Source organism: Condylura cristata, unplaced genomic scaffold, assembly GCF_000260355.1.
Source record: "Condylura cristata isolate star-nosed mole 26May11 unplaced genomic scaffold, ConCri1.0 scaffold00022, whole genome shotgun sequence".
Taxonomy (NCBI): domain Eukaryota; kingdom Metazoa; phylum Chordata; class Mammalia; order Eulipotyphla; family Talpidae; genus Condylura; species Condylura cristata.
In genome coordinates, this window is record NW_004567123.1 from 1,912,081 (window position 1) to 1,927,315 (window position 15,235).

The 15,235-nt window shown below is 47.1% G+C and overlaps 1 protein-coding gene across 2 annotated transcripts; it reads right to left on the reverse strand.

Annotated features, from left to right (window-relative positions):
* Positions 1 to 578: 578 nt before the first annotated feature.
* NXT1 (nuclear transport factor 2-like export factor 1) lies at positions 579 to 3,929 on the reverse strand. Of its 2 annotated transcripts, none has more exons than XM_004687131.2 (2): positions 3,441 to 3,929; positions 579 to 1,310 (listed from the first exon to the last, which is right to left on the reverse strand). In XM_004687131.2, exon 2 carries the CDS (start codon positions 1,249 to 1,251, stop codon positions 829 to 831), a length of 423 nt encoding a protein of 140 aa, XP_004687188.1. In that variant the 5' UTR covers positions 1,252 to 1,310; positions 3,441 to 3,929; the 3' UTR covers positions 579 to 828. The 2 variants fall into 2 exon arrangements, with proteins under 2 accessions (XP_004687188.1, XP_012583637.1); XM_012728183.1 differs by lacking the exon at positions 3,441 to 3,929 and adding an exon at positions 3,260 to 3,328.
* Between the last annotated feature and the right edge of the window lie 11,306 nt (positions 3,930 to 15,235).

Genomic DNA, 15,235 nt, shown 5'->3' on the forward strand with positions numbered 1-15,235 from the left:
CCTACCTCTGGGTAGGGCTGAGACATCCTCAGGGCTCAACTCTGAGCCAAAGCCAGAGTTGTAGTAGAGCCATCACAACTGCTTTCCAGGGAGCAGGAGGAAGGGTCTACTGATGCAAATTCCCACAAGTTCAGCTTTTCCACTTTTACTTTATTTACCAGGACTTAGTCATATATCAAATGTAGCTATACTATACACCAAGCTGGAAAGTTAAGTCTTTTAGGTGGATACTTTGTCTCACTAAACATCAAATTTTAGTATCTAGATGAGGGGAGAGGTGTTAGGAGTAAATGATGCTATTGGCCATCGGTGTTCTCTTCCTTCCCCAGTGTTCCCATTTAGAGACTTGGTGTGGGGTGTGTGGACTGGGAAAAATACCCCAAGGGATTCAGTGTGCACAGGGCTATGAACCCCAGCTCTTACAAGCTGCGTGTACTCCAGTGCCTGGAGCAGGTGTTCATCCCTGGACCTCACAGTAGATTCCTTTTTATACTAAGCTTCCTGCCTTTAACCTTCTTCTTCTTTCTTCAAAACTTAGTCTAACACATCAAGCAAGGGAAAAGAAGCAATATTCGTATTATAGTTTTATTTGTCAGATTTCCAGAACCAGGTTCTCTACCAGGTAAGTAGAAAAATAGAAAAGTTTACTACTTTGAAAAGGCAACTATGACAAACAAATATAAGCTCAGAAACAGGCTCTTCAAACTTGAGCAGAGGTCTGCCTGGGCAGGGTGGTTTGCAACAACAGAAAGGAACTTATGTTCTCACATTTTGAGATCTGTGTATTCCTACAGAGCTGGGACTGAAGGAAAGGCCTTTCCTGACCCTCTAGCTGGCCCAGTCCTGAAACCGGAAGCAGTCACTTGCTATCTTCCACACTGTGTTGCTAGGAGAGGCTTGGGCAGTTAAGATGAAGTTCTGATTGAAGTCCCGTTGTTTGTTACCTTCAAATTTCACTGTTCCACAGATTACAACCAGGACTGTGGTCTGGCTTGGAGTAGCTTCATCATGAACAGGCTGGCAGTCTACCACATTGATTTGGAACTCACTGGAAGGCAACAATTCAAAGAACTCACTCAAGGACTCTTGTCCTGAAACAGCATTTCCGTTCCATACCAAGGTGGCTGTGCCCATGTACAGGCGGGATAGGAGACGCCGCCGCTTATCCATGGTAGTGTAGTAGACATTGACAAACTCCTCAGCAGCTCTGCAGGCCTGATCCACGTAGGTCTTGAAATCCACTGATGCCATCTCCGGCTATGCTGAAGGAGGCCTCTGCCCAGGGTTTCCTGCACCTGAGGAAGCAGGAGCTGTAGGTTGGAAAGGTTAAAGAATCATGTGAATGCCGAAGTTTGTTTTGCATTCCACCTAATCTTCTAAGCTTCAGTTTGCTCATTTCAAATGGAAATATCACCACTTGTGTCATGATGTAAAAATGATGATGTACAAAATCTTAATTAAAACCCTGACATCTACGTATTCAGAAAATGGTAATTGTTTCTACAATTATTATGTAACTTATATTGATCATATGTATATTGTATAACCTAATTTTATTATATGTAGTACATCTGTCTATGGAAGAACTTTTTCCTGGCATCCTGGAACAGGTTCGTCTGCTCTAGATAAGTGGAGAAAGTTTCATCCTGGGTAAAGACAGTGACCCAATAAAGACCAAGCAGACAGCACAGGTCACCAACTGGTAAGCAACTGGGGAAGTCTATTGTGAGCTCACCCAACAAGGAGTGGGAGGGCAAGAGGCTCAACCATACAAGGACAGGACCAAACGGGGGCAACAATCTTCACAAGTTATAGGAAGCAACTTGGTAGCTGACTGGGCTCAGAAGAGAGGTGCCTAAGCTTTGAAGGAGGCTCTGAATTGGGGGTTGGGAAGGTATCAGCAAAAATAAATAAAAATCTCAATGCAGCTGAAATGTTACATTTCCTTCAACACAAAGTCCAAAAGCATGAAGATACATTATTTTCTTTGTGCAGGGTACAGCTGTTAAAGCCAACTGAGGACATTACTAACATCAGTAGATAGGCTTAGATTTATGAGCAAATACTGAATCTTTTTTTTTTTTTTTAAAGATTTACTTATTTATACGGAACGGGGTACAGGCCAGAGATGTGGAGGGTGAGAGGATTCACCAGAGACAGAGTGGGGAGCAGAACAGGCAGATCGATGAAGTACACTGCTGAGGGGAGCAGAGGGCGGGTCAGGAGAGGCAGGTCAGGAGAGGTCTGCTGCACCATGTGGATCTCCTCTGGGGCCAGGGCCGGGGCAGGGGGGATCGAACTCATGTAGAAGTGGCCTTAAGCTTCTTAGTGCAGTGCTTTAACCTGCTGTGCCACCAGGGAGGGCCTGAATTGCTTTTTTAATTCAAAGACCAGTGACTTTTTAATTCATGTTAAAGAGCTTGGAGGGGGTGTGGTCCTCAAGAGGAGCTGTTAACAGTGTCAGGCTCTGGAGCTGGTCCTTCCACTCTCATGGGCAGTAGTCAGGCCTCAACACACACCCAATGAGCTGGTATTTGCTAGGTGCTTTGCACACATCACCTCATTCAACAGCTCCAGGAACTGAGAGAGGAGCGCTTTAACAATTTCACAAAGGAGAAAAGAGAAACTGAGGGCTGGTTCAAAGTCACACTAGAATGTATAAACCCATGTCCCCATTTACCAGGATGACAGTGTGGTCAAGGCTATGCAGTCATCTTTCTGGCTCTGTTCTAAGTTCTGCACTCTGGAAACCAAGTCTACTACTAGTAAGAGCTAGGACCCACAATGGGGCCCCGCATTTCTGGCTGGCCGCAATTCCTGCTCAACACACACACACGGGGCTCCTCCCTGAAGCTGCTCCTTCCTCACCGACTAATAGACACCTCGGGTACGCCCTCCCCTCACCCGGCTCCCTGCTGCGTGGCTCAGCCAGCCTGAGCTGGCTGCGTGGCTCTCCAGCTGCCCCCAGGCCCACGGAGACCCCTGGAGCTCTTGAAGAGCTACCTTCGGAGTTAAGGGGCCGCCATGCTCTAGCAAATCAGCGAAAGAAAATACTGAGGTGGGTTAAAGAAGTGGAGCAAGTATGACGTGGGGCGGAGAACAGCTTTCGCGCTCAGGTCTACACAGTGAAGTTCGTCCGACCCACGGAAGGTGCACTAGGCCGCTAGGCGGTGGCGAGTGGCAGCCAGCCACACAGAAACGCGGACGCCCGCCGACCCCTCCAAAGGCATGGACTCTTCTCACAGCGAGTCGAATTTACCGATAAGCCTTTTCCACTGTTCACAGTCTCACGCGGAGCTGCAACGCTGCCACGTGGGAGAGGACAAAACCAGGTGATCCCTGAGGCAGGTGGGGGGGTGCGTGGCAGTGGCAGGTGGGAGATGCCTCGCGAGTCCGAGGTTCCAGCGATCTTCAGGCTGCCCGGCGGGGCGGTCACCTACCTGCAGGCGAGGTGGTGTCCCCTCCTCAGCAGGCGGGGCCTCGGGCAGCGAGGGGGTTTCCAGTCGGCGCGGGCGACCTCGGTCAGCGGGGCGACGTCCCCGGGTCAGGTGAAAGCGGTGGGGATAACCCCGGTTAGCGGGGGCGTGGACGACCTCAGTCAGCCGGGCGGCGCGACGGATCAGCGCGAGCGTCCCTGGTCGGCTGGGGCGGCCTCCCAGGTCAGCGCCGGCGGAGACCGGCCCCAGCCCGGCGCCCCCAGCGCGGGTCGCAGCTCTACAGTGGGCCGGCCCCTGAAGGTCGTGGGGCGGCCCTGGCTGAAACGCTGTGTTCACCTGCCGCTCGACCCCGGATGTGCGGGGAAGAGCGCCCTTCTTTCCGCCTCTTTCTCCCGGTAGGCCCCGCCCGGGTCGCCCGGGCCCCAGAGACGCGGCACTTCACCGTGCCTCCGGTGGGTTCCCGCGCGCGGCCGCAGGACTGGGCGCAGACTCAAGCTCCTTCGGCCCCGCCCATTCCAACTCCCCTTGACGGGCAATTGTACCAGCCAGTGGGATAGGGAGTTGGTAGGGTAGCCCCGCCCCAGTGTGGCTCAAAAGAAGCGTCAACTTCCGGGAGAGGCCGTTTCCCAGAAGACCACGCAAATCCTTACTCGAGTTTTCATTGGTTTAATCGTGTCACAAACTCCGGCCCAGCTGGTTAGGTGGTATCCCTGATTGGATGAAATTTTCAAGATCCCGCCACTGGGAGTGTGGGTGGGTCGTTTCTCTTCCTGGCCGCGTGGAGGCTACTTAGCTGTAGAGGACGGGAAAAGCTTGAGCACCTCAGTTAGGTTGTTTCTCACTTTACCATTTGTCCGCTGGTGGGAGTGATTCCAATTAAAAGCCTGGTGAGACTTCGCGACTTGATACAGTCACAAAAAAGGAGGTGGTGGTGCTGACTTAACCATGGCTTTCATCCAACAAGGCTGGTGGACTCCGAATGCCTCGCAGTCACATCGGGGCATGTTAACACCACTGGTGGGTGAAACTGGCAGAGCGTCTAACTCTACATCCTCCCTCACCCCTATTAACTGATGACTCTCCTTTGTAGTGTAAGTCTCTTAGAATTGGCGTCCCAAAGAACAAATAAAGGGAAGCCAATTTTAGTTAAGCAATTTTAGTTAAACACAACTGAAAGTGAGGACGTGGGCTTGAAGGCGTCGATATGGGAAGTGACAGAAATGCGTCCAGATGGAAACGATAGCGGTTAAGATTCCTGTGTGCTGTGAATTGACAGACTCTTACGGAAGCCTGATTTAGAACGTGCCGTATAGTACTGAAACTAACTGCATTTCAGCTCATCTGAAACCTGAGCAGTTTTTGTTGGTGCTGGGGAAGTGGGGTCCCTCTGAGAATGAATTCGTCAGTCACTTTTTGCACACATGGCAAGATTGTTAAGTAAAAAGAGATGACACAGGTGGGTAAAAAGTTATATTTTGCCAGACCAAGAGGTACCATTGTATATTACTCTTGAAATTTATTGCTTTGGGTTTGTTTTGGGCTGTCTTCCTGTAACAAATGATAACCATTTCTGTCCGCCCTCCACACTCCCCCTCACCCCCCAGTTTTTCACCTAAAAACTTTTATCCCAAGTTTTCTCCTCTAAACTCCTATCATTTTCATTGAATTTTTTTTTTAAATGCTCTTCAGAATGGAAACTGGGACTTGGGAAACTAAAATGTAAGTAAAATAAAATGGCTCCTTCAGACACAAGATTCTCAGTTTGTCTGAGAGATGGAATGATTCTTTCAAAACTGTGGGGCACCTTTGGGGATGTGAAGTTTGTTGATGGTGCTGTCTTCTCAGGTATGTGTACATGGAACTTCTGCCATCTTGGTTGACCTTTGGTTACATTCCTAAAGTAATCCATACTCTCAGAAAGGTGGGCATGGGTATCCCTGGTTGGTCAGATTTCAGGACAAATTTAGAGTTTGGATGGGCTCCCACTTAGGTGGGTCAAAAATTTGGATTATGAAAGTTGGAGGCTGAGTATGGAGAGTGAACTAGCATCTGTGGAACAGTACTCACTAAAATGTCTGTGAAACCAAGACTGAAATTAGGACTTAATATGTAAAATTCTAAATCGCAGCATCAGTGTATTGAAAATGAGAGTTCACCTGTTGCTTGTCTGCTGGATTGGATGTCGTGCTGTTTTATGTTTTCTCATATATAAACCCTTTTTATTTCATTCTTGTAACTTTGGGGTTGAGGAAGATACTGGTATTAGTTTATAGAAGGAAGTTGGGAGACAAATAAGCAGCCTGGAGTCACAGAAATGCTTCAAACCTAGCAAAGCTGGGTAGAAGAACATTATCCCAGCCCCTAGATTTTGTGACAACACAGTTTAACCCTGCGAGGCTGCAGAATCAGTAGCTATAGAGCTATAGAGGAGGGTGGGAAGGGACGTTTTAGGTGTGTGTCTCCAGTGTTAAAGATTGGGCCTGACCCACAGGAAAGATGTAATAATATTTGAGTGAAAGGTTCAGGTAATTGCTCCACAGCATTCTGTTGTTGATGAGTGCGCTCTAATAGTCACTCTTTTACTCTTGCAAGCAATACTGACTTTTATTTTCCTCTCCTTGTACTCTTAAGTTTGGGAGATTAAGGGTCCTCCCTGGTGCACGGGGTTAAAGTGTACCACTATGAATATATCAGCAGCCACTACACCAGGAGTTCCATTCCCTGTCAGTCTTGTCTGCATAAATAAATAATTCTTTAAAAAAAATGTTTGGGAGATTAAGTGTCATCAGGGGCATATCATACCCTAGAACAGTTTAAGGATGATGGTAAATTCAGTTAGGACAATTGAACCTAAAGGATCTTTTGAAAAATGCCTTTTCTTCTCTTTCTGGAAGTGTATGAATAGTACAACTGCAGCCATTTTGCCACATGGAGGGTTGTGGGGTGCGGGGGGCTTAGACATTGAGACAGACAAGAGAGATGGAGAGAAATTAGACCTTTGATGACTATGTTGGGAACCAGATCAGCCCTAAAGTTGGACTGTCCCATTTTGAAGAGCCGGTAAGTTCCCCTCATTTATTATACTATTCAAAGTTGAGTTAACTAGTTAGCTTAGTACATTAGCAGAGTGACTTAACCCTACTGAGTCTCAACTGCCTCATCTATATAAGGGAGATAGAATAATTGCTTTCTCCGATAGATGTGAGAAGTGAATGAAGCAATATGTGGTAAGTGGTTAACACAGAAATGAGCACAAAATAAACATTCAGAAAATATTAGTATGCTTTGACATTTGCATTAACAGCAACTTCCTTATTTGCCAGCAATCCTTCCAACAACTGACTTTTAAATTTGGGACAGGCATGCTTACAAATTGGTGGGATTTGTCTCAAAATCACATGGGTATCTTCTGGAAGATGAGCCTGGCTTAAGCAGCTGTGGAACAGTGGCCCCATGTGCTGCATGGAATCCATCCAGGGAGGAAAAGCGCATCTGGTCAAATGTGCTGAGCCTCTGGCAGCTCTAAAGGCAGGCCTGACTTAGGGATCTTTAAGTCTGTAAATACAGGCATGAGCTTTCTCCCATTGTCATAGTTCTATGTTGCCAGGTCTAACAGTGTTTGTTTGCCATGGGAGGTTATGTGACTTGGAGCCAAACCATGTATGGGATGGTTGGGTGGTTGTACCTCTCGTGCATTGCCACAAAAACCACATATGTATTGCTTTCCCTCCCCATCTTAAAAGAGTCATTCAAGTTTGGGATCAAGTGATTCTGGGAGGTAACTTGAGAACTGGACTTTTGGGGAGATTCTGGGAAGGCAGAAGGGTTGAGGTCCATAAGCCTCGGAGCTCAAGTATGGCTGTGAGCTGAAAGAAACAATAAGGCAGTGGTAAAAAGCTCTGTGAATCTGCAGCCACCGCAGTACAATTCAATCTCCAGCCAGGGAGGTGACCCACATAGCACAGCAGGCTTCTTCTGTCCCGCCGGCTTCTCAGCAGTGTGACCAGAAAGAAGAAAGGAGTGGGGAGCTTGAATAAGACACACACACACACATAGTCACTCACAATCAGGAGTGGCAGGTTATATTTTCCAGAAGTGACTTGACAAATACTTCTCTTCCACATGGACCTCCAGAAATCAGTCCTATGTGCTCCTTAAAAACTTGTCTTGGCCCTCCCTGGTGGCGCAGCAGGTTAAAGCACAGCACTAAGAAGCTAAAGCCACTTCCCCATGAGTTCGATCCCTGCCTGCCCTGGAGGTGACCAGCCATGGCAGACCTCTCCTGACCACTTGCTGCTCTCTTCAGCAGTGTACTTAGTAAGTCTGCCTGTTCAGCTCCCCTCTCTGTCTTTGCCTGTTCAGCTCCCCTCTCTGTCTCTGGTGAATCCTCTCACTGCCCCTGCACCTCTGGCCTGTACACCAGCTCTGTATGCACACATAAATAAATCTTAGGAAAAAAAAAAAACAAACTTGCCTTGCAACTTTGTCAGCATTGACTCAGGCAGACCCACATGACCATGTGAGACAACGCTGGACTATCAGAGTATAGACATAGTATACTACATAGTTCTACTATACAGCCTTTGCTGAAATACAGCTTCTGTCAGGCCCTTTGGCACCATGACCTTGGGGCTCAGCCACCATGTGGTGAGTAGCCCAGGCCACATGGACAGACCTTCATGGAGAGGAACAGCCAGCCAAAAGTCTTATGAGGGAGGGTACCTTAGAAATAGACCCTCCAGTCCTGGGTGAGGTTGTCCTGTCTAGCGTGACTTAGAGCAACGGTGACCCTTCCCTGCCAAGCCCTGGCCAAATTGTAGATTCATGAGCAAGATAATTGGTGCCCAGTTAAGTACCTGCTTAAACTGAAGAATGCTTCACCAGCCTCATCCCAAAGGCTGCAGGAGAGTACTTCAAGCCAGCAATGCCTCACTTTTAAATTTATTTCTGTATAAATGTGGTTGGCCAATTGCTAATAAAGGAACCTTGAGGGCTGGCTCCAGGAGGCCTACCAAGGTGTTGCCCCTCAAAGCACTTTCCAAAGTCCTTAGACATGCTCTCTACTGACCTTTGAAAATGAGTTTCAAGACCACACTTCCAAGATGTGTTGTTTTACACCTCTATAGCATGACCAGCTTCCCAGGGAGTAGGACCTTCCTTTGCAGGAGGAATGTTCTGTGTGAGCAGGTGAGACGGGGAGGGCAGCAGCATGAGCTGCTGTGAGTCTAGGTCTGAACAAGGATGAGACGGGTGGAGTGGCCCTAGTGCCGACAACAGAGAGCTGGCAAGACCAGAAGACGAGTGTTCCCAGGGAGAAAATGTCATAGAGGGACCAGGTGCTGATTCTAGTGCCTAGAGCTCCTCCCCACCAGCACTGCCTGTGTTCCAAGCAGCGTCTTCCTGACTTCTAGGTTTTACTGCCGAGTGATAGAAACAGTTTGGAATAGACATCTCACTTCCTCTTCATGTGCATCCTCAGATCCTAAGGCCATTATATGATGTTCATAGAGCGCTTGCTCCAGAGGCTCTGTCTCCGTGCAGACCCGCTGACGTCCCTCCTGACGGAGAGCACAGGCTGTGGTCTGGGGCCTCTTCCTCCCATGGTGTATCTTCTCCACTGCAGCTCAGGCCCTGGCAGCTTCTCTGAGGGCCATGGTAGTCATTTTCCCTTTACTCTCTTTCTCTGGGCCATTAAAACCATCCAGAGGGATAGAGCTGAAAGGACATGGAGACTTGGAACCAGACAGACCTGTATGACTTTATGCAAATGACCTAACTCTTTAAGGGTTCAATTTCCTTGTCTGTAAAGTTAGGGTGCCTGGTCCCTAATGCTGGCATGTGATACAGAAGAGATGTCTGTCCTCTGAAGTGCAGCTCTCAGCTTGTGGCAACCCCCAATCTCCAGTTCCATCTTTCCTTCCTCTCCTTGCAGGGATATTGGTTTTTCGGACTTGTAATCCAAACATGTCATTCAAGAACAGGCTCTCACCAAATATCATGCTCATAAGGCTTTCCAGGGCCTACATTTATCTTCTCATTCTCATTCTCATTCTCTCCACAATAATGTGTGTGAAGATCCACTGTTCCCTGCTGAGTCCTTGCTGTCACCAGTGGCCCACGGCCGCTCTCCTGCTTCACCTTTGCTGTGCTCTTTCTCTGCCTACAGCACTCACCCCCGTTTCTGCCTAAGTTTGCTCCATCCTTCAGTGTCAAGTTCAGAGAATCTCTTCTCCCAGCACCCCCTGCCTCCCTGAATTGCTGCTGCATTCCCTCTTAGTGCATTTCTTGTGCCTCCTTCCCAGTGCTCCAGTCTAGCTCCTCGTGGGTTTCAGTCACCCAGGGAAGGGTGCTTCTCCCCATGAGAGCTGGCACAACAGACTGTGTGGGTGCCGCCTGCTCAGGGGCAGCAGAGATGTGACTTGAGCAGTGACTTGATTTCAGGGCTGCCCTGTGCGTCTGCGGAGATAGCTTTCAACCTGGAGGCACTGAGGTATCTCTGAAGGTGGGACTTGGGAGACCCTCATTACTGAGAAAGATTTGAATAAGGAACCACAAAGTCTTAGGACCTCAGAAGGCAGTTATCAGAGCTTTGCTTCGGCAGCCAGGGGAAGCTGCGTGGCACAGAAGGTGAGATGAACTCCACTCCTTTCCTGGATGAGAGCCCTCTAGCCATAGACTTGGGGCTCACTCAGGGTAGGGCAGGGCAGGATTCCCAGGGGTCAACACCCAAGCACTACCCCTAAATATGGGGGAAGCCCTGTGTGGGGTCTCTCTGCTGCATGCTTTGCACTGTCCCTGCAGCTGCCCGGGAACTGGCCTGCCTGCTGACCCCTTGTGCTGGCTCCTCCCCATGCTCTGATAGATACGGTCTTGCATTCACCTCCCAGAAGCCCTGACAGCTCTTGATGATGGTCTTCTGGTCTGCTGCTTGGGGAACCCAGTGCAAGCTGTCCCTCACTTCTAAAACTTCCTGGGTTACCTCCTGAAGGTCCTTGGAAGGCTCAAGACCTGGGTTGTTGGGTTCGTTTCAGTGCCCAGCTGTGATAAACATGTCTAGTGCTAACAAACTCTTAGCAGAGGTTCTCAGACACTCGAGGGAGTGTCAGAATCCTCTGATGGGCTTTTTAGGACTCCATGCCAGAACCTTAGCCTAAGATTCTGATGTAGGCTGGGGTGAGGCAGGATTTGCATTTCTAACCAGTTCCTAGGATGTACTGAAGCTGGGTCTAGGAACACTCTGAGAACTCTCTCCTTGGACTTGAGAATAAAGTACCCACAGCCCAGGGTTCAAAGATGCCTCATGGTAAGGGTGGTGGAAAGAGCCATCGAAGTAGTGTTTCCTACTTTCTGCCGATAAAAATGACCCTTGTATCTGTGGGTGGGTGTCCTCATGACTTTAAATATTAAATCCAACAGCACTATTTTCCACTCTCCTGGCAATTAGCCTGAGACCTGACTATAGAGCTAAGTTTCCCCACTTTTGACGCTCGCTAGAGTCTACCACTTTGATTCTGAGTTGCTGTTCAATGCTGTGGCCACACGAGTGTGGTCTAGACTTTGGAAAGAGCTGTTCTCCAATTCAGAGACCACAGCTGAGCCTCCTGCTTAGCTTGTCAGCTCTAGGACTGCAAAGCTTTGCTGATGGTGGAAAAAAAGTATTGTGTTCATGAATCCAACAACTGAAAATATTTCAAAAGGCAAGCGTATTGCTTTTGACAGTAGCTGCACAGAGGGGCTTTTTGTGTTTCTTTCTAAGGAGGAAATTTTAGAAGCCTTTGGGAAAATAGGTGTCCCTTTGCTTTCCCAAACAACAGAGCTTGTATTGTTTGGTGCTGTTAGGTTCTCTGAGGTTCTGTCTCAGAAAGCTGCTTTGCTAGCATTTGTGGTAATTTGTTTGTGCTTGAACTTTGGTTCAAGGCAATGGATGGCTGTTGTTCACTGGGACAGAAATGACTACTGGTGGAAGGTTAGGCTAGAGGAGGGTGAGGGCTTCTCAAAGCCAGTTCTTGTCAGTTCACTTCCCATTTGGGGGGAGGAGGTGCTGAGAGACACCACTCCTCACACAATTTCTCTCTGTGAGATCCCTCGTTCCAACTCCAGCATGGCTCCCTGGAGGTCCCATCTATGCTAGGGACCCTCAGGAGGTCCTGACAAAGACTTGGTCACCCCCAAATCTCCCAGCCTCACCATCCATGGTCCTTGGCTCTCTGGGGTGGAGAAGGGCCACTGTTGCAGAGGGTCAAATGGTTTTATCCACTTCCTGGTGACTCCTATTTATGTTTTTGAGATAAAATCGACATGGCACATTAGTTTCAGATATCCCATGTAATGATTTAATACTTGCACATATTGTGAAATGATTACCATAATAATAGTTGCCAATTATCATTTCACAGTTACTCATCACTCTTGTGATGAACACATCTAAGATCTATTTGCTTAGCACTTTTAAATATACAATAATGTATTGCAGTATTGTTGACTAGTCACCATTCTGTACCTTGCATCCTCATGATTTATTTATTTTAAAACTGAGAGTTTGTGCCTTCACCCACTTTGCCCACCCCTTATTCCTGTACATCCTTCCTGGCAGTGTCTATTTTTTTAGGCCCAGTGTTTATTTTTTTAGATTTCACATATAAGTGAGACCACACAGCATTTGTTTTTTTGTGTGTCAGATTTATTTCATTTAGCGCAATGCCCTCAAGTTTTGTCCAGGTAGTTAAAAAAAGATGAGAAAGAGACAGAGAGACAGAGACAGAGAGAGAGAGGTAAAAAGAGAGAGAGAGAAGTTAAGAGAACTGTTCAAAGACTCACTCTATCAAATACATGGCATGAAGGCCATGGAGTGAAGGATGATGAGCTAGGGTTAGGATCTGTAAGTCGTGGAGACTGCTTGTGGGAGGGAGTGAGGGAAGAATGAGGATGAATCCAACCATCACTTGGATTATTCTGTGTGTAGATGAAGTGGGAAATATAATGTAAAGGAGCAGCTGGGGGAGAGATGGTTGCCGTGTTGAAGAGAGTATGGGTGTCTGAGTGGAAAAGACCGTTGGTGCTGGGGCTGGAGCACGGGTGAGATTTGGGCTGACTGTGGAGCTGGTAAAATGATTGCTTATGGAAGACAAAGCCGTAGGTGCGACTGGCCTGGTTTGCCTTGTTTGGGGTATGGGCCCAATTAAAAGCAAAAAGTCCCATGGTATGATATCCCTAGCACAGAGTCAATGATAAACGGCAGCCATTGTGGTTTGTTTTCCTGAGGGTCTCTTGTGTTGTTTGCATCTCTCATTAAATTCACTTTATTTTATTCTTTCTCTCAGTTTTTCTCTATGTATTGAATATTAAAATTCATTAAACTTATAATGGGAGAGCTAACTAGCAATGGTGAAACAGCTGGAAAAATAGTTATTTTCACAGTTAAATGAGCTTAGGAAGAGGGCAGGGTGTGATGAATCAGAGCTTACACAGTCACTGGGGACACTTAAATGACTTAAGTACCTGGAAGTATGAACATGTGGAAGATTCATGGAAGAGAATCACCAGGGAGAGTTAGGGGACTGTCTGGAAAGCTCTTAGAGGGAGAAGCTTTAGTGTCAATTTCAGGAAAGGGAAGTGAGTGCTCTGAACATTTTCTTTCTTCTGGATTATTACAGACTTTCCCAACTTCCAGACGTCTCAGACCCCAATAAGTCAGGACAGAAGCCACTTGAGAGATGGCCTGAAGTACTGGTCCAGTTGCCTTAGCAACCGAGGTGTCAGCCTGAGGCTGGGAGCACACAGCTGGATGGTGATGAGCTGCCCCAGGGCTAGGCTGGGCTCCTCAGCCCCCACCCTGTTAAGTTCTCAGCCTGGCTGTCTATACCCTTTGGGAATCCTTCTGAAAGCAGTTTTCTACAGACTTATCAGCCAAAGTTTTCATTAAGTAACAGAAGAAAGCACTCAGAGAAAGGCTAACAGGTTATGTCTGGGACCCCAGCATGTCAGCAAAGGTGTGTGTCCATGAGCTGTCCGTGGGGTGTCTGAGGAAGGGCTGCAGTACAGAGATTGATACAAAAGGGCACCTGGTTCAGTTGTAGGTGAGATGGGGAGCTTGGATTTATTCATTTTTATTTAACTCTTTCCAGCAAGTTGAGGAAGCTTAGTTAAGGGAGGAATGAAGAGAAAAACAGACTCCATTGACATCAGGCAGAGAAAAAGGCCAGTGCCACCTGACTTCTGAATGATTTCATTGTCTTGACTCCTGTGTGTTATGATTAATCATAACTCTCATAAGTTAGATCTTCAAGAAGGACATGAAAAATTTACAATAAAAAATGGAAACCAAAGGTTATAAAAGTAGAATTTGTCCAGGAGATAGAGATATTTTATAATAGTAAGTGGTAATAAATAATTTTAGTGAAAACCCACAAAGATTAGATAGATGAAGATGGGTTGGGTGCTCTTGCTGACTACCAAATTCTGGTGAATTTAAACCAGTTTTATAAGTGGGTGATGAAGTTAGACTGCCAGAGAGCCTAATGTCTGCAAAACCACATTTATTTCCAATATAGATGGAAACCAGTTATTCACTATATTCATGTGATCTTTCCCCACCAGGGAGAAAGATTAGAGCTGTCTTCCTATGCCAGGCTGCACACTTGGCCTTCAGTAACCTGAAATAACCTGCCCTGCCTTTTTATTGCACACCTGACCAATTTCAGATTAAAGAGGTGAACTTGGATATGTGGGTGAATGGTGGACAAGACTTTACTGGCCTTGGTAGGAAGATTAGAAAAGCACCCAGGTGAAAGACTTCCTATGTCTGGTATTTTATTTGAATGATCCTTTAGAAATTCTTTAGGCATTTTCTCTTAGGCAAACACTTGTGCAGATGTCATCACATAGCTCACCTTTGTTCAAAGATGAGATTGCAAGTCTGGACATTTCTATGCAGAAGTAAAGAAGTTGAAAATTATGTATTATAATTTTTATAATGGGAAGTAGTGGGACTGGCCAGACTTTTATTTGAGGACTTTTGATAAATTTTAGACTGGTGGCCCTCCCTGGTGGTGCAATGGGTTAGGACACAGCACTGTAAGCCAGCTGCAGTCACTTCAGTGCAAGCTGGATCCCCACCCCAGAGGTGATCCACATGGCACATCAGACCTCTCCTGTCTCATCCACTGCTCCCCTCAGCGGTGTACTTCATTGATCTTCCTGTTCTGCTCCCCACTCTGTCTCTGGTGACCCCTCTCACCCCCTGCACCTCTGGCCTATACCCCAGTTTTGTATGCATAAAATGGCCTGTACCCCAGTTTTATATGCCTAAATAAATAAATAAGTAAATCTTATACAGAATTTTTGAACAGGAAGAGTGAATTTATGTTCCTGGGACTGGGTCCCTGGAAAAAGGCCTTAGTTGGACCGGTATAGCTTCTGTGAGAAACAGAAAAAAGACTTCAAATGATGATATCTTTATCTTCCAGCCAGTCATGCTGAAAACATCACATTGGTTACCCTCTTTCTTTCCCCCATCCCACCTTGGATTTCTTTTAATGTTTTCTAGTGTAAAAAAAAAAAAAGAAACACCAAAAAATCCCAACTAACCAACCAACCAACAAAAAAACAGAGCCATCAGCCCTTAGAAGTAGCAGTATCTTCTCCAGCCTGCTATGTCCACCTCCCTGGGGAGTGCATTTTGCCTTGTCCCTGGACCTGTGGGTGAGCTGGAAGGCCTGGGTTGTTCCAGAGACATATTGTACACACTGCTGGTACCTTGTCAGCCCTTTAACTGGGTCCTGGCACCATGCCCCACTTGC

Excerpts from the sequence above, each read along its gene's own strand:
- NXT1 (XM_004687131.2), bottom strand. The coding sequence starts at position 1,251 with ATGGCATCAGTGGATTTCAAGACCTACGTGGATCAGGCCTGCAGAGCT.